At 59.3% G+C, this 24602-nt stretch overlaps 6 protein-coding genes across 6 annotated transcripts; 2 read left to right on the top strand and 4 right to left on the bottom strand.

The window, feature by feature from the left end:
* Window positions 1-117: 117 nt before the first annotated feature.
* Window positions 118-7711, top strand: PpBr36_10071 (uncharacterized protein; the record flags this gene model as incomplete). Its single annotated transcript, XM_029897186.1, has 6 exons — window positions 118-480; window positions 543-602; window positions 664-779; window positions 881-1683; window positions 1786-6310; window positions 6409-7711. The coding sequence occupies 6 exons, from the start codon at window positions 118-120 to the stop codon at window positions 7709-7711; spliced, it is 7170 nt and encodes a 2389-aa protein (XP_029745106.1).
* On the bottom strand, window positions 1071-7533 carry PpBr36_10072 (uncharacterized protein; the record flags this gene model as incomplete). The annotated part of the gene is made up of 5 exons (XM_029897187.1): window positions 1071-1649; window positions 1824-6302; window positions 6392-6499; window positions 6560-7110; window positions 7137-7533. 5 exons carry the CDS (start codon window positions 7531-7533, stop codon window positions 1071-1073), a joined length of 6114 nt encoding a protein of 2037 aa, XP_029745103.1.
* A 339-nt stretch (window positions 7712-8050) lies between the features above and the next one.
* On the bottom strand, window positions 8051-9821 carry PpBr36_10073 (uncharacterized protein; the record flags this gene model as incomplete). The annotated part of the gene is made up of 3 exons (XM_029897188.1): window positions 8051-8422; window positions 8489-9664; window positions 9747-9821. 3 exons carry the CDS (start codon window positions 9819-9821, stop codon window positions 8051-8053), a joined length of 1623 nt encoding a protein of 540 aa, XP_029745104.1.
* A 479-nt stretch (window positions 9822-10300) lies between these two features.
* Window positions 10301-18495, bottom strand: PpBr36_10074 (uncharacterized protein; the record flags this gene model as incomplete). Its single annotated transcript, XM_029897189.1, has 2 exons — window positions 10301-11305; window positions 11467-18495. 2 exons carry the CDS (start codon window positions 18493-18495, stop codon window positions 10301-10303), a joined length of 8034 nt encoding a protein of 2677 aa, XP_029745102.1.
* Window positions 18496-19511: 1016 nt separating this feature from the next.
* Window positions 19512-23993, top strand: PpBr36_10076 (uncharacterized protein; the record flags this gene model as incomplete). The annotated part of the gene is made up of 7 exons (XM_029897190.1): window positions 19512-19628; window positions 19741-20490; window positions 21372-21567; window positions 21643-22625; window positions 22744-22916; window positions 22996-23171; window positions 23488-23993. 7 exons carry the CDS (start codon window positions 19512-19514, stop codon window positions 23991-23993), a joined length of 2901 nt encoding a protein of 966 aa, XP_029745100.1.
* Window positions 23430-24195, bottom strand: PpBr36_10077 (uncharacterized protein; the record flags this gene model as incomplete). Its single annotated transcript, XM_029897191.1, has 2 exons — window positions 23430-23936; window positions 24007-24195. 2 exons carry the CDS (start codon window positions 24193-24195, stop codon window positions 23430-23432), a joined length of 696 nt encoding a protein of 231 aa, XP_029745101.1.
* Window positions 24196-24602: the final 407 nt, after the last annotated feature.

Genomic DNA, 24602 nt, shown 5'->3' on the forward strand with positions numbered 1-24602 from the left:
GATAGTCATTCTTTATGTGGTGTGGTACATTCTTTTTCTGATCAACCTTGCACGGTTGATTATTTGTTTTTTTGTTTTTTTCTTTCTTTTTATTTCTTTCTTTTAGTTGCCGCCAATATGGCACCCACACATAATGTCTTTCTATTGGCACTAACGCTCATTACCACATTATCACTCGTTCCGGCGCTCAAGTTCGACGCCGACTTTGTCAAATACAACCTCAACACAAACAGATTAGCAACAAACCCGCTAGAGTACTCGGGTAATAGGGACAAGACGAATCACACAAAGTCGCCACCGAACTGGCGGTTTCCCTACTATACAATATTCTTGGACCGCTTCGTCAATGGCGATCCAACCAACGACAATGCCAACGATACCTTCTACGAGCAGGACATGACCAGCAACCAGCTGCGTCATGGCGGCGACCTGCAGGGACTTTTGGACTCGTTGGATTACATCCAGGGAATGGGAATTAAGGTGAGGAAGGATGGAGTGTGATGGTTTGCGCCAACGACGTTCATGATGCTGACCTGCTTCAGGGCATCTACATTGCCGGTTCACCATTCATCAATGCGCCATGGGGCGCCGACGCCTACTCGGTAAGTGTCGAACTGTGACCTGTCACTGGGGGCAGAGGTTGATTTGACTAACCATGCGCAGCCTTTGGACTTGACGTTGCTGGACATGCACTTTGGCGACATCAAGATGTGGCAGGATACAATCCAGGCAATACACGACCGGGGCATGTATGTCATAATGGATCAGACCATGGCAACGTAAGTATTCCGGAGGGATGAGCCTACTACCACCAGTGGAACATGGGGAGAAAGAAGTATTGTTTTGTTCTAGGCCCATCTAACAAAACATGTGACGACAGCATGGGTGATCTGCTTGGGTTCGAAGGCCATCTCAACGACAGTACGCCCTTCACAGAGAAGGAGCACAAGGTTATGTGGAAGAATTCTCGCCGCTACCTGGACTTCAACATTGGCAACGACTACAACGAGACGTGCGAATACCCCGTGTTCTACAACGAGAACGGGTTCCCGGAACCGGCGTCGGCGCTGTCAAAGCTCAAGGGCTGCTACAACAGCGACTTTGACCAATATGGAGACATCGAAGCGTTTGGTGTCTTCCCCGACTGGAAGCGTCAGCTGGCCAAGTTCGCCTCGGTCCAGGACCGTCTCCGCGAGTGGCAACCGTCCGTCATGGCGAGGCTCAAGGTATTTTCGTGCTTGGCCATCCAGATGCTGGACTTTGACGGCTACCGTATCGACAAGGCCATGCAGGTGACGCTCAACGCGCAGGCCGAGTGGAGCACCGCCATGCGTCAGTGTGCCAAGGAGGTGGGCAAGGACAACTTCCTGGTGGTCGGCGAGATCACCGCCGGCAACGTGCTGGGATCCGTCTACCTCGGCCGTGGTCGCCAGCCCGACATGAAGCCCGACCTGACCACCGCGCTCGACCTGAAGGGATCGACCGACAAGAAGTACTTCCTCAGGGAGCAGGGCCACAGCGCACTGGACGGCGGCGCCTTCCACTACTCGGTCTACCGCTATCTCACCAAGTTCCTGGGTCTCCAGGGCAATCTCCAGGCAGGGTACGATCTGCCGACTGATGACTGGGCGACGTTTTGGAACGATATGCTGCAGAGTAACGATTTTTACAATGCAAACACTGGTATGTGGGCTTTTTTTTTTTTTCTTTCTTTTCTTCGTTGTAGCGGCTTTTCTTTGGGTCAAGTTCTGCACAATATGTTGGGGTTTGCTAACAAATTACCAGGCGAATTTGATCCTCGTCACCTTTACGGTGTTACGAACCAGGACGTTTTCCGATGGCCAGGAATCAAACAGGGCACAGAGAGATGGAACCTGGGCTTCTTCATCATCACGATGCTGCTGCCAGGCGCGCCTCTGGTATTTTACGGCGAGGAGCAGGAGTTTTACGTGCTCGACACGACGGCCGAGAACTACGTGTTTGGTCGTCAGGCATTCTCTCCCACGCCGGCCTGGATGCAGCATGCCTGCTACAAGAAAGACAACGAAGTGTACGTGGACTGGCCGGTCGAGAAGAGCCGGACCGGTTGCAACGACATGGCGGTGAGCTTCGACCACCGCGACCCCTCGGCGCCGCTGCGCAACATGATGAAGCACATGTTCCGCCTGCGCGAGGAGATCCCTTCGCTGGAGCACGGCTGGCTCGTCCAGAAGCTCGCGAACCAGACGCGCTTCGAGCTGCTGCGCGGCAGCTCCTCGCCCTCCGAGTTTGGCATCTGGGGCATGGCTAGAGGACTCATGTCGCCGGCGCAAAAGGCCAACAAGTCGGAGCCGTACGTCTGGCTCGTCTACCACAACGAGGCCGTCGAGAAGACGTATACGTTTGACTGCAACTCCCAGGCCCAGCATGTTGCCTTTGTGGCGCCGTTCGACAGCGGAGAAAAGGTCGTCAACCTGTTCAACAAGGCGGATACCCTCACGCTCGAGAGCTCGGCCGTCAAGAACGGCTTCACGGGCGGTTCTTCGTCCGGCTGCATCAGCAGCATCACCATGAAGCCCTACGAGTACCGGGCGTACGTGCCCAGCAGCTTCTTTGTCGAGACGGCACCCATGATCACCGGCTTCATTCCGGGCCCGGCAGACAACCCGGGGAGGCACGACAGCTCGTTCGACTCGACGTATGCCGACGGGCGGTTGGATCTCCGGCTGGAATTCTCGGTCGAGATGGCCGACTGCGACTCCATCACCAAGTCCATCAAGATCCTGACCACGAGCAAGGACGGCGAGGGAACCGGCAGCTCGGCCAGAATCACCCAGGTCACCTGCGGCGTCATCGACAAGCCGACCAAGCGGGATCTCGTGGGCTACGTGCCGTCCGTCTTCTTCTGGTCGGCCAAGCTCACGTCTCTGGCCGACGGCATCCACAAGGTCGTGGTGGAGAACGCGCCGGCCAAGGGCGGGTCGGCAACGACGGCGGCCCGCGACGTGTTCCTCTTCCGGTTCGGCAAGCTCAACAACCCGGTGGTCTGGCCGCAGCACGCCAACTACTCCACCAGCCTGCTCTCGGGGACCAAGGACGCCATGAGCATCACGCACTCGGCGCCGGGAGCGACCAAGTGGCGGTACAGCACCAACTGGGGCTCCAAGTGGAGCGCGTGGCAGCCCTACACGGGCGAGAACACCGAGGCCATCACGCCCATGACGTGGCAGGGAACGGCCAAGCAGGCGTGGGAGGGCCTGCACGTCATGGTGCAGTACCACAGCGCGCCGCTCGGCACGTCGTCCATCATGCAGCACGGCGACCTGAACTGGGGCACGCCGCGCCGGCTGCCGCACGTCTTCCTCCACGGGCCCTTCAACAAGTGGGGCTACGACGCCGGTGTGCTCAACACCATGTCCCTGGCCGGGGCCGGCGTCTGGGAGAAGCACTTCTTCTACGAGTGGCCGGCCAAGTTCCAGTTCAACATCTGGGGCATCAACCCGGACGGCCAGCCCGACGCCAGCTTCATCTACGGCGACGTCGACGGCGATGGCGTTGCCGACCGTCTCCCTCCCAGCTCGCTCGCCGACAACGTCGTCAACATCACCGGCCCGCCCCCGATGCCGTACTGGTCGTGGAAGATCCAGCTCAACGACGCCAACTGGACCATCACGCGCGTTCCCCAGGGACACATCGCCGTCCAGATCATCCTCATGTTCCTGCTCGCCACCGGGTCCGTCATCATGGCCGCCGTGTCGGGATGGATCTACGTCGCAGGTTTCTACAAGGTCAAGGTCAACAAGTCGGGCTTCAGCAAGAAGAAGGGTTTCCCCCTCAAGCTCAACCTGTCCAGCGTCAACCTCATGTCCAAGGAGAAGGAAAAGGGCATGGGCATGGAGATGGCCACCGTCACCCCGTCGCCCATGGTCTCGCTCACGCCGGCTCCCGGTGGCGCCGCGGCTGCTGCAGGCAAGGACGGCAAGCGCAGAAAGGTCCTCATCGCGACCATGGAGTACAACATTGACGACTGGAAGATCTCCATCAAGATCGGTGGTCTCGGCGTCATGGCCAAGCTCATGAGCACTGCGCTCCCGCACTGCGACCTCATCTGGGTGGTGCCGGTGGTGGGCGACGTCGAGTACCCCGTCGACACGCCGGCCGAGTCCATGTTTGTCAACATCATGGGCTCGTCGTACGAGGTGCAGGTGCAGTACCACTACCACGAGAACATCACGTACGTGATCCTGGACGCGCCCATCTTCCGGGCCCAGACCAAGGCCGACCCTTACATCGCGCGCATGGACGATATCGAGAGCGGCATCCTCTACGCGGCCTGGAACAGCTGCATCGCCGAGGCCATCCGCCGCTTCAGCCCGGACATCTACCACATCAACGACTACCACGGGGCGGCAGCGCCGCTGTACCTGCTCCCGCAGACCATCCCCGTCTGCCTCTCGCTGCACAACGCCGAGTTCCAGGGTCTCTGGCCCATGCGGACGCCCGAGGAGAGCAAGGAGGTGTGCGAGGTGTTTGGGCTCCCGCCCGAGATCGTGACGCAGTACGTCCAGTACGGCGCCGTCTTCAACCTGCTGCACGCGGGCGCCAGCTACCTCCGTCTGCACCAGCGCGGCTTCGGCGCCGTCGGCGTGTCCAAGAAGTACGGCGACCGCTCGCTGGCCCGCTACCCCATCTTCTGGAGTCTCAAGAACATCGGGCAGCTGCCCAACCCGGACCCGTCCGACAGGGACGACTGGGACCCGTCGCAGGAGGCGGAGCAGCAGCAGCAGCAGCCCGAGGACATCGAGATCGACGAGGAGGCCGAGGCCAAGCGCGGCGACCTCAGGCGGCAGGCTCAGGAGTGGGCCGGGCTCCACGTCGACCCGGACGCGGACCTGTTTGTGTTTGTCGGCCGCTGGTCGCTGCAGAAGGGCGTGGACCTGATCGCCGACATCTTCCCCAGCGTGCTGGAGAGGTACCCCAAGACGCAGCTCATCGCCGTCGGTCCCGTCATCGACCTGTACGGCAAGTTCGCCGCGCTCAAGCTGGAGAAGCTGATGCAAAAGTACCCCGGCCGCGTCTTCAGCAAGCCCGAGTTCACCTCGCTGCCGCCTTACATCTTCTCCGGTGCCGAGTTCGCCCTGATCCCGTCGCGCGACGAGCCCTTTGGCCTGGTGGCCGTCGAGTTCGGCAGGAAGGGCGCCCTCGGCGTCGGCGCCAGGGTCGGTGGTCTGGGTCAGATGCCCGGTTTCTGGTACACGGTCGAGTCGACCAGCCCCCAGCATCTGCTGTACCAGTTCGAGCACGCCATCACGTCGGCCCTCAAGTGCAAGACCAAGAAGCGCGCGCAGATGCGGGCGTGGTCGGCCAAGCAGCGCTTCCCCGTCGCGCAGTGGCGCATGCAGATCGACGCGCTCTACGACCAGTCCATCCGCATCCACAACAAGGAGGCGGCCCGGAAGAAGTCGGGAGGCCGCACCGGCAGCAGCCTCTTCCCGCTGAGCCCGTCGGCCCCGAGCCCGACTCCCAACACCCGCCTCATGGGCAACGCCAGCCCGCTGTCGCCCATCCCCGGCAGCTCGGCCGGGCCGCCCTCTCCCGGCGCCGACGCGGCCAAGACGAGGTCGCTGATAGGCCCGTCGCCCATGAGCCCCGGCCTCGCGTCCCCCTACGGCGCGCCCGACGACACGCCGCGGCTGAGCGCGCCGCGGTTCCCCTGGACGGACCTCCCCAGCAGCAACCGCGACTCGACCATCTCGGTCATGACGACGGACAGCACGGGATTCCGGGCGCAGTCCGAGGGTGCAGAGGGCGACATGCTGGGGATGCCGACGCCGCCGCCGCGAAGCTTCTACCAGCAGTCGCGCAACAGCTCGATGCTGTCGCTCAAGGACGTGGTGGGCGAGCGGCACGACTTCAAGCTGCAAAAAGTGGACCAGAACTTCACCGACAGCAACGAGGAGTTCTACTACGAGTTCAGCGCCATGCTGGACGAGAACCTGACGGCTAAGAACTCCACCACCGACATGTGCATCGAGACCTTCCTCAAGAAGAGCGAGAAGGAGTGGTTCGCCAGGTACCGCAACGCCAAGCTGGGCATCACGCGCGACTCGAGCCGCTCGCGCCCCGGTTCGCCGAGCGGAAGCCGCCCGCAGTCGAGGGGTGGCGACAGCCGCAACACGAGCGTCGTCAGTCGTGGCAGGGCCCGTCACCGGAGCGCGTCCAGGAGTGGTCTGCACATTGTCGACAACTCTGACGAGAGCCAGACGTCGCCCTGGACGGACGATGAGTTTTTGCTTGGGGATGGATACAAGGCGCCGACGGGTCTGAAAAAGTAAGTCTCATTTGACTCTTTTTTTTTTTTTTTTTTTTTTTTTTTTTTTTTTTTTTTTTTTTTTGTCTTCCCCAAACTAACCATTCCACCTCCTCTAGGTTCCTCTCCCGCCGCATCGGCGACTGGCCCATCTACTCCTTCTTCCTCGTCTTCGGCCAGATCATCTCCATCAACTCGTACCAGATCGTCCTCCTCACGGGCGAGACGTCACAGGAACCCACCAAGCTCTACACGACGGCGGGCACGTACTGCGCGACGTCGCTCATCTGGTTCTTCATGTCGCGCTACTTCAAGAGCGTGTACGCGCTCTCGATTCCCTGGTTCTTCTTCGGGCTGGCCTTCCTCTGCCTGGGCGTGGCGCCCTTCATCGCCGAGTGGAAGGTCAGGGGCCCGCTGCAGGACGCCGCGACGGCCTTTTACGCGGCCGGGGCCAGCCACGGCGCCATCGCGTTCGCGCTCAACTTTGGCGACGAGGGCGGCGCCCCGACCCGGCAGTGGGTGACGCGCGCCCTCGTGGTCACGGGCTTCGCGCAGGTCTACTCGCTCGGCCTCTGGTACTGGGGCACCCTGGTCGCCAACGGCTCGTACTCGGTGGCCGGCTTCATCGGGGCCACGTCGGTGCCCCGCGCCGTCGTCATCTGCATCCCCATCTGCTTCATCCTCTGGGCCATCGGCATCGTCGTCTACCTCGGCCTGCCCGACTTCTACCGGCAGTCCCCCGACACCATCCCCGGGTTTTACATCTCGCTGGCCCGCCGCAAGATCGTGCCTTGCTTCTTCGCCATGGTCATCATCCAAAACTACTGGCTCTCGGCGCCGTACGGACGCAACTGGGCCTTCCTCTTCTCGTCGCAGTTCATCCCGGGCTGGGGCGTGGTGCTGCTGGCCATCTTCTTCCTGCTGGGCCTCTGGTCCGTGATCCTGTACGCGCTCAGCCGCCTGGCCGACGAGCACACGTGGCTGCTCCCCATGCTGGCCATCGGGCTCGCCGCGCCGCGCTGGGCCCAGATGCTGTGGGGCGTGTCGGGCATGGGCATGTACCTGCCCTGGATCGGCAACCCCGTGGCCGGCGCCGTCATCTCGCGCTGCCTATGGCTGTGGCTGGGCCTGCTCGACAACATCCAGGGCGTCGGCTTCGGCATGATGCTGCTCGCCACCCTGACCCGCACCCACGTCCTCGCCGTCCTCATGGGCGGCCAGGTCCTCGGTTCCGCCTTCACCATGCTTGCCCGCGCCACCAGCCCCAACCGCCTCATCCCCACCGTCACCTTCCCCGACTTTAGCGAGAGCGTCGGCGCCGGCCTGTCGCAGCCCTGGTTCTGGGCCTGTTTGGGTTTCCAGCTTCTTATCCCCTTGGCCTTTTCCAAGGTTTTCAGGAAGGAGCAGGTTTCCAAGCCGTAAAAAAAAAGGGGGAGTGACATGAAGAGAAAGTGTGTTTTTTTTTTGGGGTTTAACTGTACGCCGCAATGTGTCATGATGGCCAACAAGGGTTTTTATTTTCCTTGGTTTTTTCTTTTCTAATTTGTTGCGTGGCATTACATCTGGTATAAAATAGATCTTGTATAGTTTTATTTTGTTTTTGTTTGTTTTGGGTTGTTTATAATAAAGTTTTCATTCATTTGCTTGCTCGCCTCCATTGATTGAATTTGATATGCATTCCACTTTTTCTCGAGGTGATCCCGAGAGAGATGCAATGGATGACAACTTTCATTACTCACATCACCTCCTATCAATCACTCATCACTGCCACTGTTTGAGCTCGAGGTCTCTACGCTCAGTCAGCTTCAGCATCAAGTCGCCCTTCTCCCAAATCACAAAGCTCAGCTGCGAATCCAGCCAGTCCTCCGACGTGCCCTCGGCCAGCTCCACGTCGAACCGCAGCAGGAGGCGCGAGGCCACCAGGTTCATCTCGGCGTACGCGAGGTTCTTGCCCAGGCAGTCGCGCGGGCCGTAGCTGAAGGGCTTGAAGGCCGCCATGTTGCTGCCGGCCGCGAGCCTGGCGTCGTGCATCGGGTGGGTCGGGGGCAGGAACCGCTGCGGTCGAAACGAGTCGGGGTCGACAAAGTTGTCCGGGTTGTGGTATGTGGCGTTTTGGTAGATGGTCACGATGGTCTTTGGAGACTCTTTTGTTAGCTTGGAGAGAGAGAGATAGAGAGAGACAGAACGAAGAAAACTTACACCCTTGGGAACAAACTGCCCATCCACCACAGCCCCCGGCGATACACGCGGAGGCTGTTCGGCAAACGGTGGGTGGATGCGGAGCGACTCCTCGATACAGGCGTGCAGCAGAGGGAGCTGGCTGGCCTGGACAGCCTTGAAGTTGACGTCGGCCTCGCGCTTGAACTTTGTCCGGACCTCGGCGACGACGGCATCTCTGACTGCGCGGTTCCGCGGCAGGCAGAGCTCGAAGAACAAGGTGGACAGGTTCGTCCCGGTCGTCTCGCTGCCCGCCAGGATCAAGGTGGCCGCGTTGTAAAGCATCTCCTGGCGGCTCAGTCCATCTCCGGAGCCGGTCTTGCGCATCATGTAGCTCATAAAGTCCCGACGAGGCTTCATTACCGGTCGCCCTTGGGCGTCGAGCGGGCTGTCCCACGACGGGGCGAGCGGCTCTTCCCCGAGCTCGATGCGGGCCGAGGCCTTGTCGTGCGAATACTTGTTGTTCTCCTCGAGGCGGCTGACCGTCTGCTCCGGGTCGAGGGACGCCAGCCGGCTCAGACCGGCCTGTCTGAAGAAACGCCTTCTGCTCAAGCCCTTGGCTGCCAGGAAGATGTTGGAGACCCAAAAGTGGTACCCACCTCGCTCGAGGCTGCCAAACGATTCTCCAAAGGACAGGTCGCCAATGATATCAAAGGTCAGGAAGTTGAGCCAGCTCATCATGTCGACGGGCCGGCTGCCTCCCTGCGAAGCTTCCGACAATCGGCATATGAAGAGGTCGACGTAGTGCATGATGAGACCCTCTTGTTCGGCCATGGCCGCCTCGCTAAACGCGTGGGCCAGGGCGCGTCGCTGGCGGCGGTGGTCTTCCCGCGTCGTGGCATTGATCAGCGACGTTCCGTCCGGTGAACTAAAAGTCCCGGGGCTCTTGCGGAATTCGGTCGCGTCTCCGCCAGGCCGGTGTGCGAAAATGTCGTTCCAACCGACCGAACCATCGATCATCAGGCGGTTGGGCGCAATTCGTACCGTCCTGCCATACCGACGATGCAGATCCAGTGCGCGATGAGCAAAAACACCACGGTAGTTTGCCATATAAAGATAGGGAAAGTCTGAAATGGCGAGCCAGACCGGGCCCGGGAACTTGGCCAGAGGATGGAACCACAGCCGGTATATTACAATGCCAACCAAATACAATACGTACTGGAGAGGGAGGTACTTGCAAGTTAGTGACGGGTACCAAAAAAGAAAGCGTAGATTCGTGCGTCCAAGAACGAATACTTACAGCGACAGCCAGAATGACTCCGAGGTAATAGAGCTTCAACAGCCTCGAGTTAACGACAGCAACAAAAGAGTCCATGATTGCATTCAAGTGAAGGCATGCGGGGTTTCTGATAAAATAAATAGTTGACTGAATGTCTTGTGTTTCTGTGAGAAAACAGTCCAAGACTGACAGTCGAAACTGCGCGTCGACTTGCCATTAAATATCCTGGTGATGTTGTTGCGAACCGAAACAACTACGCAAGGGCTCAGAACTCGGCATTCGCGCTTGCCAAGAGTTCCCGATCTGGTGGTTTTAGAGTGTCAAGAAAATGTGGGCAATAATATTGTACTCCATGTCACCGTATACAAACCAAAACAAGTCTCCAAAGCGTCGGGATTTGAACCGACTCCGACCGCCGATGAATACGGTCAAGTACCCACTATAATCTAACTAAGAACTCACGACTCCCCCCTCCTCTCTTTATGCTAAACCTGCCTGAATTCCACCAACTTCCATAACGCCAGCCTCCAACGTTTTTTTTTTTTTTTTTTTTCTCTTTTTTTTCTTTTCCAAATTCACGTCTTGTTCAGCTTTGCAATGACAACGTCGCAGAACCCGACAATGCTCGACGCGTTGATGATCTCAAAGGTGGCCAGCACAACCCCCAGCTCGGCCCTGACCCAGTTCCGAATCTCGACGGCGGCCATGGAGTCGATGCCAAAGGCCGACAGCGGCCTCTCGACGTCGACCTGGTCGACCTCGAGCCGCAGCGTCTTGGCAAAGTAGGCGCCGACCACACGCACCAGCGCGGCCTTGACGGCGGCCGGCTGCACCGCCTTGCACGACCACAGCATCAGCTGCAGCTCGCGCAGGTGCTTGCTGTCCGAGTCGTGCTTGGCGCCGCTGGAGCCGCCGCCGCCGCACCCGCCGCGACCGACGCCCCCGCTCGAGCCCTCGCCACCGCCGCCGGCTTTGGAGCTGGGCATGTTGAAGAGCGCGGCGAACCGGGCGTCGCTGCTTAGATCCGATTGTTCCGGCTGCGGGACGGTCAGGCCCGTGATGATCTGGCAAGGCGCCGACGGCGGTGGGCTGTTGGGTTGGCGGTGGGGTTTCAGCTGGTTCTGCTGCTGTAGCAGACAAAGCTGGATTATCTTGCGCAGCAGCCGCTCGTTGATTGGGCTGAGCGTCCCGCCTGCCGTGACCTTAGTCAGATAATCCTGGCTGGCGGCGCCACCATCCCTTTCCGACTGCGGCCCAGTCGCGGACTGCTGCTGCTGCTGCTGCTGCTGCTGCTGGCTTGCAATGTACCCAACGTCTTGGACGGCTCCCAGGTCGACTGCACATGCCGGCAGGCCCATGGCTCGACGGTGAGCCGCGAGCGCGTCCAGCACGGCGTTGCCCGCTGCGTAGTTCGCCTGGCCCTTGCCGCCCACGATGCCTGAAATGCTGGACAGGAGCGAGAAATAGTCCAGGTTCAAATTCAAATCAAGCGCGGCTCGGTGCAGGTTTAGCGCGCCGGCAATCTTGCAGCCCGTGGCTTCGTGGTATTCGGTCAAGGTCATGGTTGCAAATGGCCGATCCTGTTTTTGAAAACAAATTGTTGGTTAGTATGGATAGTTGCCTTTTAAGTTGAGTGACGATAAATTAAAAAAAAAAAAAAATAAAATAAAATAAAATAAAAGAAATAAAATAAAATAAAATAGAATAAGAAGCAAATAAAAAAAGGGGGATTGTCCCATACTCGTAAAACCATAGCACCATGAACTATACCCCCGATTGGCATCTTTGTCCTGGCAAACGCCGCCTTGACATCCTCGAGCGACGTCACATCGGCCTGGAGCACGTCGAGGTGACAGCCAAGCGATGCCAAAGTCCGACGTAGTTTGCCAGGCACGTTTGCGCCTCGCGAGAGAGAAGCAATGTTCCTGGCGCCCATTTCCTTGGCGAGGTAGACGGCAAGACTGCCGCCCAGCCCAGCGAGACCGCCGACGATCAGATGGCACACGTCTGATCGCAGCTGGGACGGCAAGTGAGGGGATTGTCGGATGGGCACGACGGTACCAGCCTCTCTTGTCGTTTCCACCTCAGCGATCTGCTCTTGCTCCCCCGCCCGACCACTGTTGTTCACCGGCCCGTTTCGTGACACGACAAGCTTGCCCATGTGCGTGCCCTGCCTCAGCAGGCGGAAGGCGTCGGCCACGCGATCAAAGCGGAAAGTCTGCCGGGGGAATATAGGCTTGACGGCGCCCTTCTCCAACAGGCGGAACAGATCCGCCATGACGACCTTGACGGTCGAGTCGGGGAAGAAGCGCGGCGACGTATCCAGGGCGCGGTACGACACGTTGCGCGTGAAGGGCTCCATGGGCAGCGCGTGGCGGGCGAGCATGTCCTTCTTGCCGATCTCGACGAGCGTCCCGTTGGGGGCGAGCAGGTGCCACGAGGCCTCGAGCAAGGGGCCGGTCAGCGAGTTGAGCACCAGATCGACGCCGGCACCGTCGGTCAGGCGGCGGATCTCGTGGGCGAAGTCGGGCGTCCGCGACGAAAAGACGTGGTCCGCCGGGACGCGCAGCTCGTCCACCAGGAACTGCTTCTTGGCCTCGCTGCCGACCGTCGCGAACACCTCGACGCCGCCGACGGTACCGCACAGCTGCATGGCCGCGTTGCCCATGCCGCCCGCGGCCGAGTGGACGAGCACGCGCATGCCGCTGCGCAGGCCGCCGAGGTTGAAGAGCGCGTGCATGGCCGTGATGTACACGACGCACAGCGTGGCCGCGTCCTCGAAGCTCAGGTGGTCGGGGATGGCGTGCACGCGCTCAGTGGTGGTCCGCACGCGGTTCGCCAGCGACGCGCGGCTGAAGACCACGACGCGCTGCCCGGGCCGGAACGCCGTCACGTCCGAGGCCACGCGCACCACCACGCCCGCCGCCTCCTCTCCCAGCCGGTGCTCGTCGGCCGGGACCAGGCCCATGGTGACGGCGACGTCTTTGTAGTTGAGCCCCGACGCGTGCACCTCCACCTCGACGTGGTTGGGCGGGAGCTCGGCCGCCACCGCCGTCTCGGCGAAGCACAGCGAGTCGATGCTGCCCAGCCGCTCGGCCCGGAGCTGCACGTAGACCGAGGGGTTGTCTGTCGCCGTGAACAAGTCGCCCTTGCGGACGTCGGCACGCTCGAGCTTCGCCCGGTTGAGGGTGGCGTCGGGTATGATGCGACTAATGTGCAGGATGCCTCGGCGCTCGACGAATTCACTTTCGGCATCTCGCTTGCTGCCCCCGGGACAGAGGAGCTGCTGCAGGCACGATTCGATGGCATCGACACCACGACAAAACTCATCTGCGATGGACTCCTGGCTCAAATCCAGGCTGATCAGACGCAGATGTGGCTCCTCTCGCCGCACGGAACGCATCAGTCCGTTGATGGCTGCTCGTTCCGGATCTATCTCTTCCATGCTTTGCTCCTGTCCGTCGCCATGTAAGCCAACGGCGCCCGTGGTAAGCCACAGGATCCGACACTCTTTGGAGATGAGCATCTGTAAAGCGTCCCATTGGCTCTGGGTGATTCTAGACATGACTGATCCGTACAGCTCATCGTATACCAAGACAATGCTGCCCGCTTGAACCTGGCCATTGTCGCCACCGACATGGCTGAGAGAAACGTTCCAGCCGGCGGCTTTGAGCTTCTCCCGAAGGGCATGAGATTTGCCCTGAAACTCTTCTGTAAAGTGAAAGACGGTGAGCGAACTTGCGGCAGCACCAGGGCCAACAGCGCTCGGCTGAACTCGACTGGTCAAACTGGGTTGAGCTGCCGGAGAAGCAGGGCTTGTGGAGAGAAGAAGCATTGCATCCTCCCCGTCCGAAAGTGTCAAGATGACGTCGAATCCAGCTCCCCCGGCCGTGTTTTGCACAAGCTCAATATCCGACTGGCAGTGTGCAAAGGCGCCTATGACTACGGCATAAGCGGTGCTCTTATCACGCATCCCATCGTGGACCGTCTTTAGCATGCTGCGCAACCCCGCCGCCGCCGTGATGTGCTCCCTGTTGATGTTGACGATGGCCAAATCGTACTCGTCATCTCCGGGGAGCACAGATCCAGCCATGGAGATGTCGGCGAGACTAAAGTTGGCGTTGGGCAAAAGCGAGTAGCGGTCTTGGATCGCCAGCAAGGTCTGCGGCTCGGCCGAGACGAAATGGTACGAGGCACAAATGTCCTGCCGGACGCGGTTGCATTCCTCATCGGCGTTTGCATCGGGGAGCCATCCAAGAGCCACGACGGAGTTTTGGTCGTCAGTCCCATCGCCTCTCTTCTCGCTGGTGCCGACTTCGAGCACCTTGGGGTACGGCAGTTTGTGGCAGACCAAGTCCAGGACGAGCTGTATTTTATCATTCCACGTCGAGCGGGGTCTCATTGCTTCTATGCCGCGAGCAGTGAGGAGAGACACGTCGGGTTTCCACACCAGGCCGTGGTACACGTGGCTTATGGCGAGGTCCTCGTGCGCATCGACGCGGTTCCAGTGAAAGCCCCTGATTTGCAAGAGGTGCGTGCCGTCCACTGCATCGTAGACGTCGCACGACCCCACGCTGTCCTCGGGGACGCCGGGCCTGCGACTGCCGGTGGGACGGACGCTCGACACGACCACGGCTTTGCTCCCCAGGTCGGGCCGCGTCCGAGGACGGACCGTCATGGTGATGCTCTCTATCAGCGGAGGGACCGTCACGACGCCGACGGCCGCGCGGTCGCCCTTCCACAGCGCCGGGATGAAGGCCTGCGTGACCGAGTCGAAAGCGACGGGGTGCAGAGTCCCCCGCGTCTCATACCACGGCTGCATCGGTCTCGCCTCTGCCTCGCCGTCGCCGCCCTGCGCAGAGGCCACGGCCACGACGGGCGGATCCATCGACAGCAGGTTCCGGGTATCCTGCATCCCGGGCGTGCATTCCAACTGCACGAGGCGCTGAAAGTGCGGGCCAAAGTTGTACCCGGCGTCGCGGAAAGCCCCGTACCAGGCGGCCCCCGGGTCCGCGTCGTGCAGCGGGCCGATCTGCTCGGCGCTCGCGGCTGGGTGCTGGCGCCAGGTGCCAGAGGCTGCATCTGCGCCCGAGTCGACGACGCGGATCAGGCCTGTGCAGTGCTCCGTCTTGCTGCTGGTGTCTTTGAGGTTGGGCACCGAGAAGATCTGGAACGTGAACCATCCGCCCAGGTTTGTCCTCTCGCGCGCCAGCGTCGTCACCAGCCGGCAGTCTTCCCGGCCATCGAGGACCAGGGCACGGAGAATCTTGACGTCCTGCAGCTGGAACTGATAGCTCGGCGATGGCGGCTTGGCAGGGAGCAGGCCCTCTCCGCTGGAGCTGCCGTTCTGGCTGCCCCTCCGCCACTCGGTCATGCTGGCCGTCTGATACGCGGCTTCGACTGCCATGGCGACGTATGCAGCGCCCGGCATGACGACCTGCTCCCCGATCTTGTGGTCCCGCAGCCAGGCCACGTCGGCGAGGTGCAGCACCTTGGAAAACGTCGGGCTGCTCCACGGCGTACCGAGCACCTTGGCCCCGAGAAGGTCGTGCGTGATAAAAGGCCTGTGGCGCCAGTCGCGACTCGCGGGTCCTTCGTGCCAGTACCGCGTGGAGTGATCCCATTGGTAGTTGGGGAGGTCGACCACCACTCGGGGCGCCGTCGTCCGTGCGGCTCCTGGTTCCGCCTTTTTCACAACGCTCGTCTTTTTGTCTGCGCCGGCGGAGTCGTAATACCCGTTGACCTTGGCCAGCGGTATGGGGACGCCTGCGGCAAACAGCTGACCTGCCACTGCCACCAGAGGGTATACGCTGTTGGCTCCTCGCTTCAGGGCCGAGGTGTACTTGACCTTGGACGCGAACCCTGGGTTCCCGGCGCCGTCGACGTGTTTAATCACTTGGGAGACGGGTCCCGCCAGGGCGTTGCTGGGCCCGACCTCGATGAGCATCAAATCGGCCTCGCCAGCAGCCTCGGACCCGTCAAGAATCATGCCGGTCAAAGCCTGGTGGAACAGGACCGGCATCACCATGTTGCTCTTCCAGTACTTTGCGTCCACCGCCGCCGCCGCCGATCGAGAATCGATGCGGTTGCCGGTGACGGACGAGAACCAAACCGCCGAGCCCTGTCGGTGTTGTATTCTCGAGTCTTGCCCACCAAAATCGCAAAACTCATCGAGGGTCTTCTTGTAATCAGAGGCTACGGAGGCCATATAGGGAGAGTGGTAAGCCAAGTCCACCTGGAGAAGACGAGCAAAATGGCCATCCTCTTTCAGCCTGGCCTCCAGCGCCGTCAGAGAGGATACTGGTCCGGATATGGTGAGACTGGAAGGGCTGTTGTAGCATGCGATATGCACACCAGCTGCCTCTGAGCTCTTGTCATTGATCTCGTCTAGATACGACCGAGCCACGTCCGGCCCGACTCCGATCGCCAGCATGCCAAGAGACGCCGCGGCTTGTTGCTGTCCCTCCGCCTCCATCATCCGCTTGGAGCCGTAGCCACGGAAGTAGGCCGTCTTGATGGCGTCGGCCGAGCTCATGTAGCCCGCCGCCACGGCAGCCGCGATCTCCCCGGACGAGTGGCCCAGCACGGCGGACGGCTTCACGTCCCAGTCGGCCAGGACAGCCAGGATAGCTAGCTGCAGGGCGGTGACGAGCGGCTGCGAGAACTCGGGCTTGCGGACGACGTCGGGCCTGCGGGGCTGTTTCAGCTCGTCGACGAGCCTCCAGGCGGGGCGCATCGGCTCCGGCAGCGCCTGCAGCACCTCGTCCAGCGCCCGGACGGTGCGGGCGGCCGCCGGGTACGTGTCCAACAGCTCCCGGCCCATCTGCGACCACTGCGCGCCCTGGCCGGTGAAGACCATGGCGATGCGGCGGCCGGCCGCGCGCGTCTTGTCCGAGGAGAAGGCGTTCCACTCGATCTGGTCCGTGGCCCGCGTCACGGTAAAGGCCCGGTTGAAGTGGTGCGTTCGGCGTTCGGACAGCGTGTAGGCCAGGTCGCTCAGCCGCACCTCGATGGCCGGGTTGAGGAGGTGCCTTTCCAGCGCGTCGATGTTGCGCCGGAGCGAGTCTTGGTTGTTGGCCGACACTACGAGGAGCTGCGGGCGCTGTCGCGTCGGGCCGTCCATGTCGTCGTCGTCGTCGTCGACGTCGTCGTCCATCTCCAGCATCCCATTGGAGCCGGACAAGGAGCCAGGTGCTCCTTGTTGCTGATGGGACAAGACGTAATGTTGCCGGTCCCCGGCGTCGGATCCGAGCAGGATCGATGGCGATTCGACGACGGCATGTGCGTTGGATCCTCCAAAGCCGAACGAGTTCACGCTCGCCCGACGCATGGCCCCCTTGGGCCACGGCAAGTTCCTCCCCACGACCTCGACGCACGAGGCCTTGAAGTCGAGCCCGGGGTTCGGCGTGACGTAGGTCGGGTTTCCCGGTATCAGCCCGCGCTCGATGGCCAAGACGGCCTTGATGAGCCCCGAGATGCCGGCGCCGGCCTCCGAGTGGCCGATGTTGCTCTTGCAGGACCCGATCAGCAGCGGGGCGCGGCGGCCGTCGGCGCGCGCGGGCGTGGCGAACGCGGCCGCGGCACCCTGCACCTCGACGGGGTCGCCGGCCTGCGTGCCGGTGCCGTGGCACTCGAGAAACGTGGTCTGGTCCAGGTCGGCGATGCCGGCGTTGGAGTAGGCGGCGCGGATGGCGGCCGTCTGCGCCTCGGCGCTGGGGCTGGTGATGCCCGTGGGCGTGCGGCCGTCGTTGTTGCAGGCCGTGCCGCGGATCACGGCCCGGATGGGATCCCCGTCGCGCACCGCGTCGTCCAGCCGCTTGAGCAACACGGCGTTGACCGCCTCGGCGCGGCAGTACCCGTCCGCCTTGGCGTCGAAGGTGTGGCAGCGCCCGGTCGCCGACGCGGCGTTCCTCATCAGCCCGCCCTCCTCGTTGTGCGACGGCTCCAGGTACAGGTTGATGCCCGCCACGAGCATCCCGTCGCACTGGTCGGCCTCCAGGTAGCGGCACGCCGTGTCTATGGCCGTCAGCGAGCCCGAGCACGCCGTGTCCACCGTCATGCTGGGCCCGCGGATGTCGAGAAAGTGGCTGATGCGGTTGCTGAGGATGGACCTCGCCACTCCTATGACCGTGTTCTCGGCCCTCTCGTCCGGGTCGCGCCCCTGCATCAGCTCAAAGTCGCCGCACATGGCCGCCACAAAGCACCCGATCCGCCTGCGCTTGACCGACTCCAGCGTCGCCCCGCCGTTCTCCAGACACTCGTACACCACCTCGAGCAGCTGGCGCTGCTGCGGGTCCAGGATGGCGGCGTCGGTCCGCGGCACGTTGAAGAACGCCGCGTCCCACAGCTCCGTGTCCACGTCCTCGAGCCACATGCCGCCCGGCGTCGCCATGGTGTGCGGCTTGCGCGACCCGTCAAAGTGCCCGTGCAGAGAAAACCGAGAGGCGGGCGGCTGGTTGCCGGCGACCCTGTTGGCGACCAGCATATCCCAAAACGCCTGCGGGCTGCTGCTGTGCCCGGGAAGGCGGCAGGCCATGCCTACCACTGCCACGGGCGTCTGAATGCGGGTTGGAGAGTCGGAGCTCCGCCCATTTATGGGTCTGGGGATTTGGCCATGGTCGTCGGACTGATGACAGTGTCGGTTGACTGGATGCTTGTCGTTGTTGGGCCCGAGGTCTGTCGCACGACCGCTCGTACTTGAGACGGTGACGTGTATATGAGCTGTATTGCTATCGGCATGCCTCGTGTTGGATTCCTCGTCGGCCGTCATGGTTGAAGAGTGCGACAGAATATGGCGTCGCTGGCGTGTAAGCTGGCTGCTGGAGTGTAAAGGTGCGAGTGATGTTTGGGTCGAGAACAAATATGTGAAACTAAGATAGATGTCTTGGAAATCCAACAAGACACAAAAGGCCCTTCCGGTTAATAGGCTCTGAATAATTTGAGGCTTCCTACACAATCTCGACCATCACCGGATTGAGGCTGCAGAATCGAGAGCTATTGGTCAAGAAATGAAGGCGTTGCAAAGTGCGTTATCCAGTGCTGCATTAAAGGAATTCCTATGGCTTCTGTCTTTTTTTTTTTTGAGAACAAAAAGAGCCGTGGTTTAGGTAGGACATGTGAATCTCGAGTGTGCGTAATGTTGCCTGGTATCTCGACTATTTTGATGTTCCATGTCGTGAAGATTTATACTATAGACTAGTGTGAGTAAAAAAAATTGTCAGCGTTCCCCAAAAATGGATGCTCGAACATGGAAGTGAGGGAAATGCGAGTCGCCGTATGGGCGCGTTGGCAAATGATGCTTATTGTATGTTTGTCAACGACTGACTGCGTGCTGTAAGCCTGTAATCAAGCTCCCCTGTAATCCTACCGTTATTGTTTGGCAGAGGGTGCAACGTAGGCTACTCGGCAAAGGTCTAGTCTCACTCGATTGCCGCACCACCGACCAAACCCTGAATTCGAAACTTTTCCATGGTACCACCGTATATATTAACTCGGCAGGCCATCGAGTAAGCTAGCTTTAACGATAGATAGCAATGATTCAGCTTGCAATTCCTAGCCTTCTGAATGTCTGACAATTGGCTTGTCATCCCACGCTCATGGATCCTGGATAACTTTGTTTTATTCAGATAATACGGTGCATTGGCCCAGACCCTCGGTCAAAACCAAATACAAATCTCTACCATGGCTGGCTGTTTTTATGGTCTTTTTGTCTTTTCTATCGACTGTGCAATTTAGACTTTTTTTTTTTCTCATTCTTAAACCCAGCTGCTTGTTACTGAATACAGCATGGCGCCCGTCCCGGACGTTCAATTAATCGAGTTCAAAACCCTGGACGGCTTGATGCTGCGTGGGTCATACTATGCCGCACTGCAGAGAGCACCAGCGGTGGTTATGACACCCGGCGTTAGTGACGCTGCATTTTGAATATTCCCCCCTTTTTCTTTTTCTTTTTCCCAAAGATGACGGCAAATAGCCAACGCTAACCGAAACCCCTTGCCCGAACAAACCAAGACAGTTCAATTGGCCCCGCGAGTTCCTCGTGACCGACGTAGCTCTGCAGTTCCAACTGGCCGGCATCAACGCCCTCGTGTTCGACCCGCGCTGCATCGGGGCCAGCGACGGCCTCCCGCGCAACGACAACGACCCCTGGGCGCAGATCGGCGACTACCACGACGCCGTGACCTGGATCAAGGCGCAGCCGACCGTCGACCCGTCCGCCGTCGGCCTGTGGGGGTACAGCATGTCGGGCATCCTGGCCGTGTCCGCCGCGGCCGTCGACGTGCGCCGCGTCAAGTTCGCCATCGCCATGTGCCCGGCCTGCGTCTTCAGCATGCCGTCGCTGCGCGGCGTCCTGGCCAAGGCCATGCAGGACCGCGAGTCGCGCCTGCGCGGCAACGAGCCCTACTACGTCAGCACCCTCGACCGCCACGGCTTCACGCCCGGCGGGCTCAAGACCAACTGGGACACCGCCGACATCCAGCGCCTCGAGAGGATGATCGAGGAGGGCAAGGCCATGGGCGTCAGCAGCACCGCCACCATACAGTCATACGCCCGCGTGCCGTTCTTCGACCCGCGCGGTGCCTTTCATCTGCTCGAGGGCAGGCCCGTCTTGGTCATCTCGGGCGCCAAGGACTCCATCTCACCGCTGCATGTGCAGAAGGAGTGGCTACTGAGTCGGCTGCCGGAGCCAAAGGAGCACCATGTGGAATCTGCCGGGAGCCATATGGATATGCTGAGTGGTGAACTCTTTCCCAAGATTATGGAGGTGCAGCTTGAGTTTTTGCGGAATCAGTTGGGAGCTGATATATGAAAAGCGGGCAGTGCAAGGTTTTCTCTGTCTTTTTTTTTTTTTTTCTTTTTTTTTTTTTTTTTTTTTTTTTTTTTTTTTTTTTTTTTTTTGTGTCTTTTCGGTTCATGGTTCCTGGAGTCAATAAAAAATTAAGTGCATACAAGCAACATATTCCAAATATAACAAACAGCCTACGGATCTGTAAACCTGGAGTTTGCAGTGTCACGTCTGTGGGAAGAGGAAATACAGCATGACCGCCGCTCAAAACCATTCGCCACCAAAATGTGATAACCGCACCCATGAACCCTATGTATGCACGCACAGGATTACGAGTTAAAAGTGAGCAAGATTTAAACCACAAAACGGAACTCAAAAAGGCTATTTTATTCTTGGGCCAGGCAATGGTTGTTAAAGACTGCGTTTCCGTGACTAGCCTAGCGGTTCATGACTGCGTTGGTCAAGAATCAAAAAGAACCTTTTTGGGTCGTGTCATGTTTGTGAAGATGGCTGGACGATAGTGCGATCGCACGAGTAGCCAACCTGAAAAACAAGCTTACGATATTAAGATTGACAGTAGGTTTGAACTCAATCGTACCAAAGCATCAGTGTCTTTGGCTTATTAGTTTGGCGAATTTCAGGTCCCAACGCGTTTCTTTCTCTCGGCACGGATTGCTGCAGACTTTGAAGGCGCAAGAAAGGGTGGGGGAAAATCAACAATATGATGCTCCCCTTGAAAACTTGGAACCTGGCACTTCTAGGCATTGGCTTGTTGATTGTATATGTGAGTGCGCAAGACGAAAAAAAAAAGAAAATAAAAATCTGCGAGGTTCAAGTTTGGATCACTAAACCTATCAAAGTGTGTCGCCGACGTTGCTTACAATCTCTTCTTCCACCCCTTACGCAAAATCCCCGGTTCCAAACTCCACGCCGCCACACGCCTCTTCAAGGATGTGCGACTTCTCCGAGGCACATTTGCCGAGTCTGCAAAGAGGCTGCATCTGAAGTATGGCGAGGTTGTGCGGGTCGCTCCCAACGAGCTGTCGTACATTGATCGTAAGTTATTCCATCGCGTCCATGGGGGTTGGGCATTTTGCTAAGAGTCGAAACAAACAGCCCGGTTTTATTCAGATGTGCTCCTGGTATCCGGAGAGGGGGAGATGAAAAAGGAATTCTTCGGCGTCGCCAAAAAGGCGCAACCAAGCCAAGCACCAACCGGAGCCCAGGACGGCGGATCCACGGTCGAATCCCTGGCCATCATGTCGAAAAAGAACGACCACGACCGGTTCCGACGCCTGTTCCAACCGGCGTTCACTGGAGTCGCCCTCAAAGCGCAACAGCCGCTCATCGCCAGCTGCGCCGACCTTGCCGTCGCCCGCCTGGCCGAGGCGCACGCGGCCGGCGACAGCGTCGACGTTACTGAGCTGACGACTTACTTCTCCGTCGACCTCATGAGCGAGCTGGTCTTTGGACACTCGCTGGGTCTGCTCGATGGCGACCTGCAGTACGTGGGCTGGGTTCGCGCCATGCTGAGCGGCTTGAAGTGGGTGGTGTTGACGGCCGTACTGATGCAGGTGCCCCTCCTCGGCTCATTGCTGCAAGCGCTGGCCACGGGACCGATGAAGGGCATCGTCGGGGCGCACTATCGCCTCGCCTCCGAGCTGGTCGATCGCCGCCTGGATCAGAAGCCTGAACAGACCAGTAAACCTGACATCTGGAGCTTTGTGATTGGGCGACAGCAGCAACAGCAGCAGCAGCAGCAGCAGCAAAACACGGAAAAGGAGGTCAAGGGCCTGACCCGCGACGAGATGCACGTCGCCGCAAGCATGCTAATGATAGTAGGGACCGAGACGACGTCCACCACCTTGTGCGGGCTGATGTACTACCTGGGCCAAGAGGCCAACCGCCACGTGCACGACATGCTGGCTCGCGAGGTCAGGTCGACCTTTCGAAGCAGTGAGGAAATCCAGAACGACCCCGGACTACTGGCGCGGATGCCCTACCTCAACGCAGTCCTGCAGGAGGGTTTGCGCATGTACATGCCGGGCGGCATCACACCGCGCCTTGTGCCCAGCGCTGGGGCTACTATTTGCGGCGAGTTCATTCCCGGGGGTGTAAGTGCGCGACTGTTTTGAGGTTTTGAGGATTGCCATGCCAAACTTGATCGTCACATGTTAGCTGACTGGCATCCTTTTTTTTTTTTTTTTTTTTTTTTCTTGTCACCCATTGAAGACTAGAGTTGCATACCATTCTCAGGCCGCTTTCAACAGCCCCATCAACTTTACTCGGCCAGACAAGTTCCTACCCGAAAGATGGCTCAACCCGGATGACCCCGAGTTCGTCGCGGATCGCAGAGAGGTTGTGCAGGCTTTCTCGGTCGGGACACGCTCTTGCACCGGGAAAAAGTACGTATCATGCCGGGTCTTGATTGGTCTTGCAGAGATATCCCCAGGCTGACAAATTGGTTTTCTCTCGCAATCCCAGTCTCGCCTGGGCCGAGCTTCGCATGTTCGTCGCCAAAGTCATTTGGCATTTTGACGTGACCCTCTGTCCCGAGTCCGAAACCTGGACCACAGGACAAAAGACGTACATATCGTACCAGAAGACCCCCATGATGTGTAGGTTCAGCCCGGCCGCCGCAAGGGTGTTCAGCTCCGTTAGTGTGTCATCGTGACATATCTGTACGTGTCTTGGAGTGGGCTTATTTATACGCTTGAAGCGAGGTGTCGACTCGGGCGCAGTCCACTCGTGGCACTCGACAATTCCAGGATTACATGGTGGTCTAACAGTATCCGGATCTAACACATATCAAACAACTTCACAAAACTCGCATGCCAATACTATCTCAAGCAGTTACAGACGGCACTTGGAAGAGAGATTTTGTATATCCTTGCTCAGACACTAAACAAAGTCGCAAATTACTTCCCTGCCACCTTTTGAGCCACACCCGTAGCCAATAAACCAGCATTGGCCAAGCTGCTCTTGACGTTGCCCTCGACAAACATGAAAGTGCCCGCCACGACCTCGAGTCCATTCTTTGCCATGAACACGCCCGTGTCGAAGCCCATGCGGTCGATTATGTGCTGCATCTCGCCGCCAAACTGTCCCACGTTGCCCTCGTAGTGCGCCTTGAGCGTGTCCGGGTCCAGCACGGCGGGCGGGCCGGCCGTCTTGTGCTTGAACAAGAGGAACGTGTAGCGGCTGGGGCGGGACTCGCCGACCACGAGGTGCGCGGCCAGCGGTGCGGGCCCGACGTAGGGGGAGATGGTGGTCGCCTCGTTGATGACGACGTTGCCGTCCCTGGACACCTTCACCTTGGGCACCAGCCAGTGGCGCACTTGGCCAAAGGTGCGGTCGTTGTAGTGCGTCAGGTCGGGGTCCACCATCAGGAGCACGTACTCTTGTGTTTCGGCATCTTCCTCTGGCTGATGGCAGGGTTTGGAGGGAGAGTTAGTATGCTGGTGTTTTCAAGTGGTCACTAGTCACCACTCTTACCTTGAAGTCGGTCGTTATTGTCGGAAGCTCCTGGAGCTCGTCTCTGTGCAGCCGCTCTCCTGGCGCCCGGAGATTCACCTTGGGCCAGTGGACTCCCAGGTTGTGTGGAACTTGGGTCCCGGCCGGCAGGACATCTGGGATGATTTTGTGCTCCTCGAAAGACTTGGTTACTTGAGACATGTTGGACATTCGCTGACGAATAGACGAGAAAAGGTAAACTGAGAGAACGCAATCAAAAAGTGCCGCAAAGACGTGGTGATAATTTAACACATATGTATACGGGACTATCGTACTCCTTTTCCTAAATGCATTTCGCCGACGCGCAAACCTACGCGCATCGTGATGACATCATGACGCCGATCGAGAATCTATGATGCCCAGTCCGTATAAGACGTCACAGTCCCCGCAAAAATACGCCATAATCGTGTCGACACAAAAGTCCAATGACGGAGATTCCTTGGGTCGCGTATAGTTTTCTAAGCTTCTCTGGTATCAAGCCAGAGGAACTGAGGTGATTTAGACCGTGTGGTTTTGATACCTAAGGCACTTGGGGCAACGTCCTGCGCCAAGCTCTCCTGATGCAGCCCGAAGCTTCC

This window comes from Pyricularia pennisetigena (assembly GCF_004337985.1).
Source record: "Pyricularia pennisetigena strain Br36 chromosome 7 map unlocalized Pyricularia_pennisetigena_Br36_Scf_7, whole genome shotgun sequence".
NCBI lineage: Eukaryota > Fungi > Ascomycota > Sordariomycetes > Magnaporthales > Pyriculariaceae > Pyricularia > Pyricularia pennisetigena.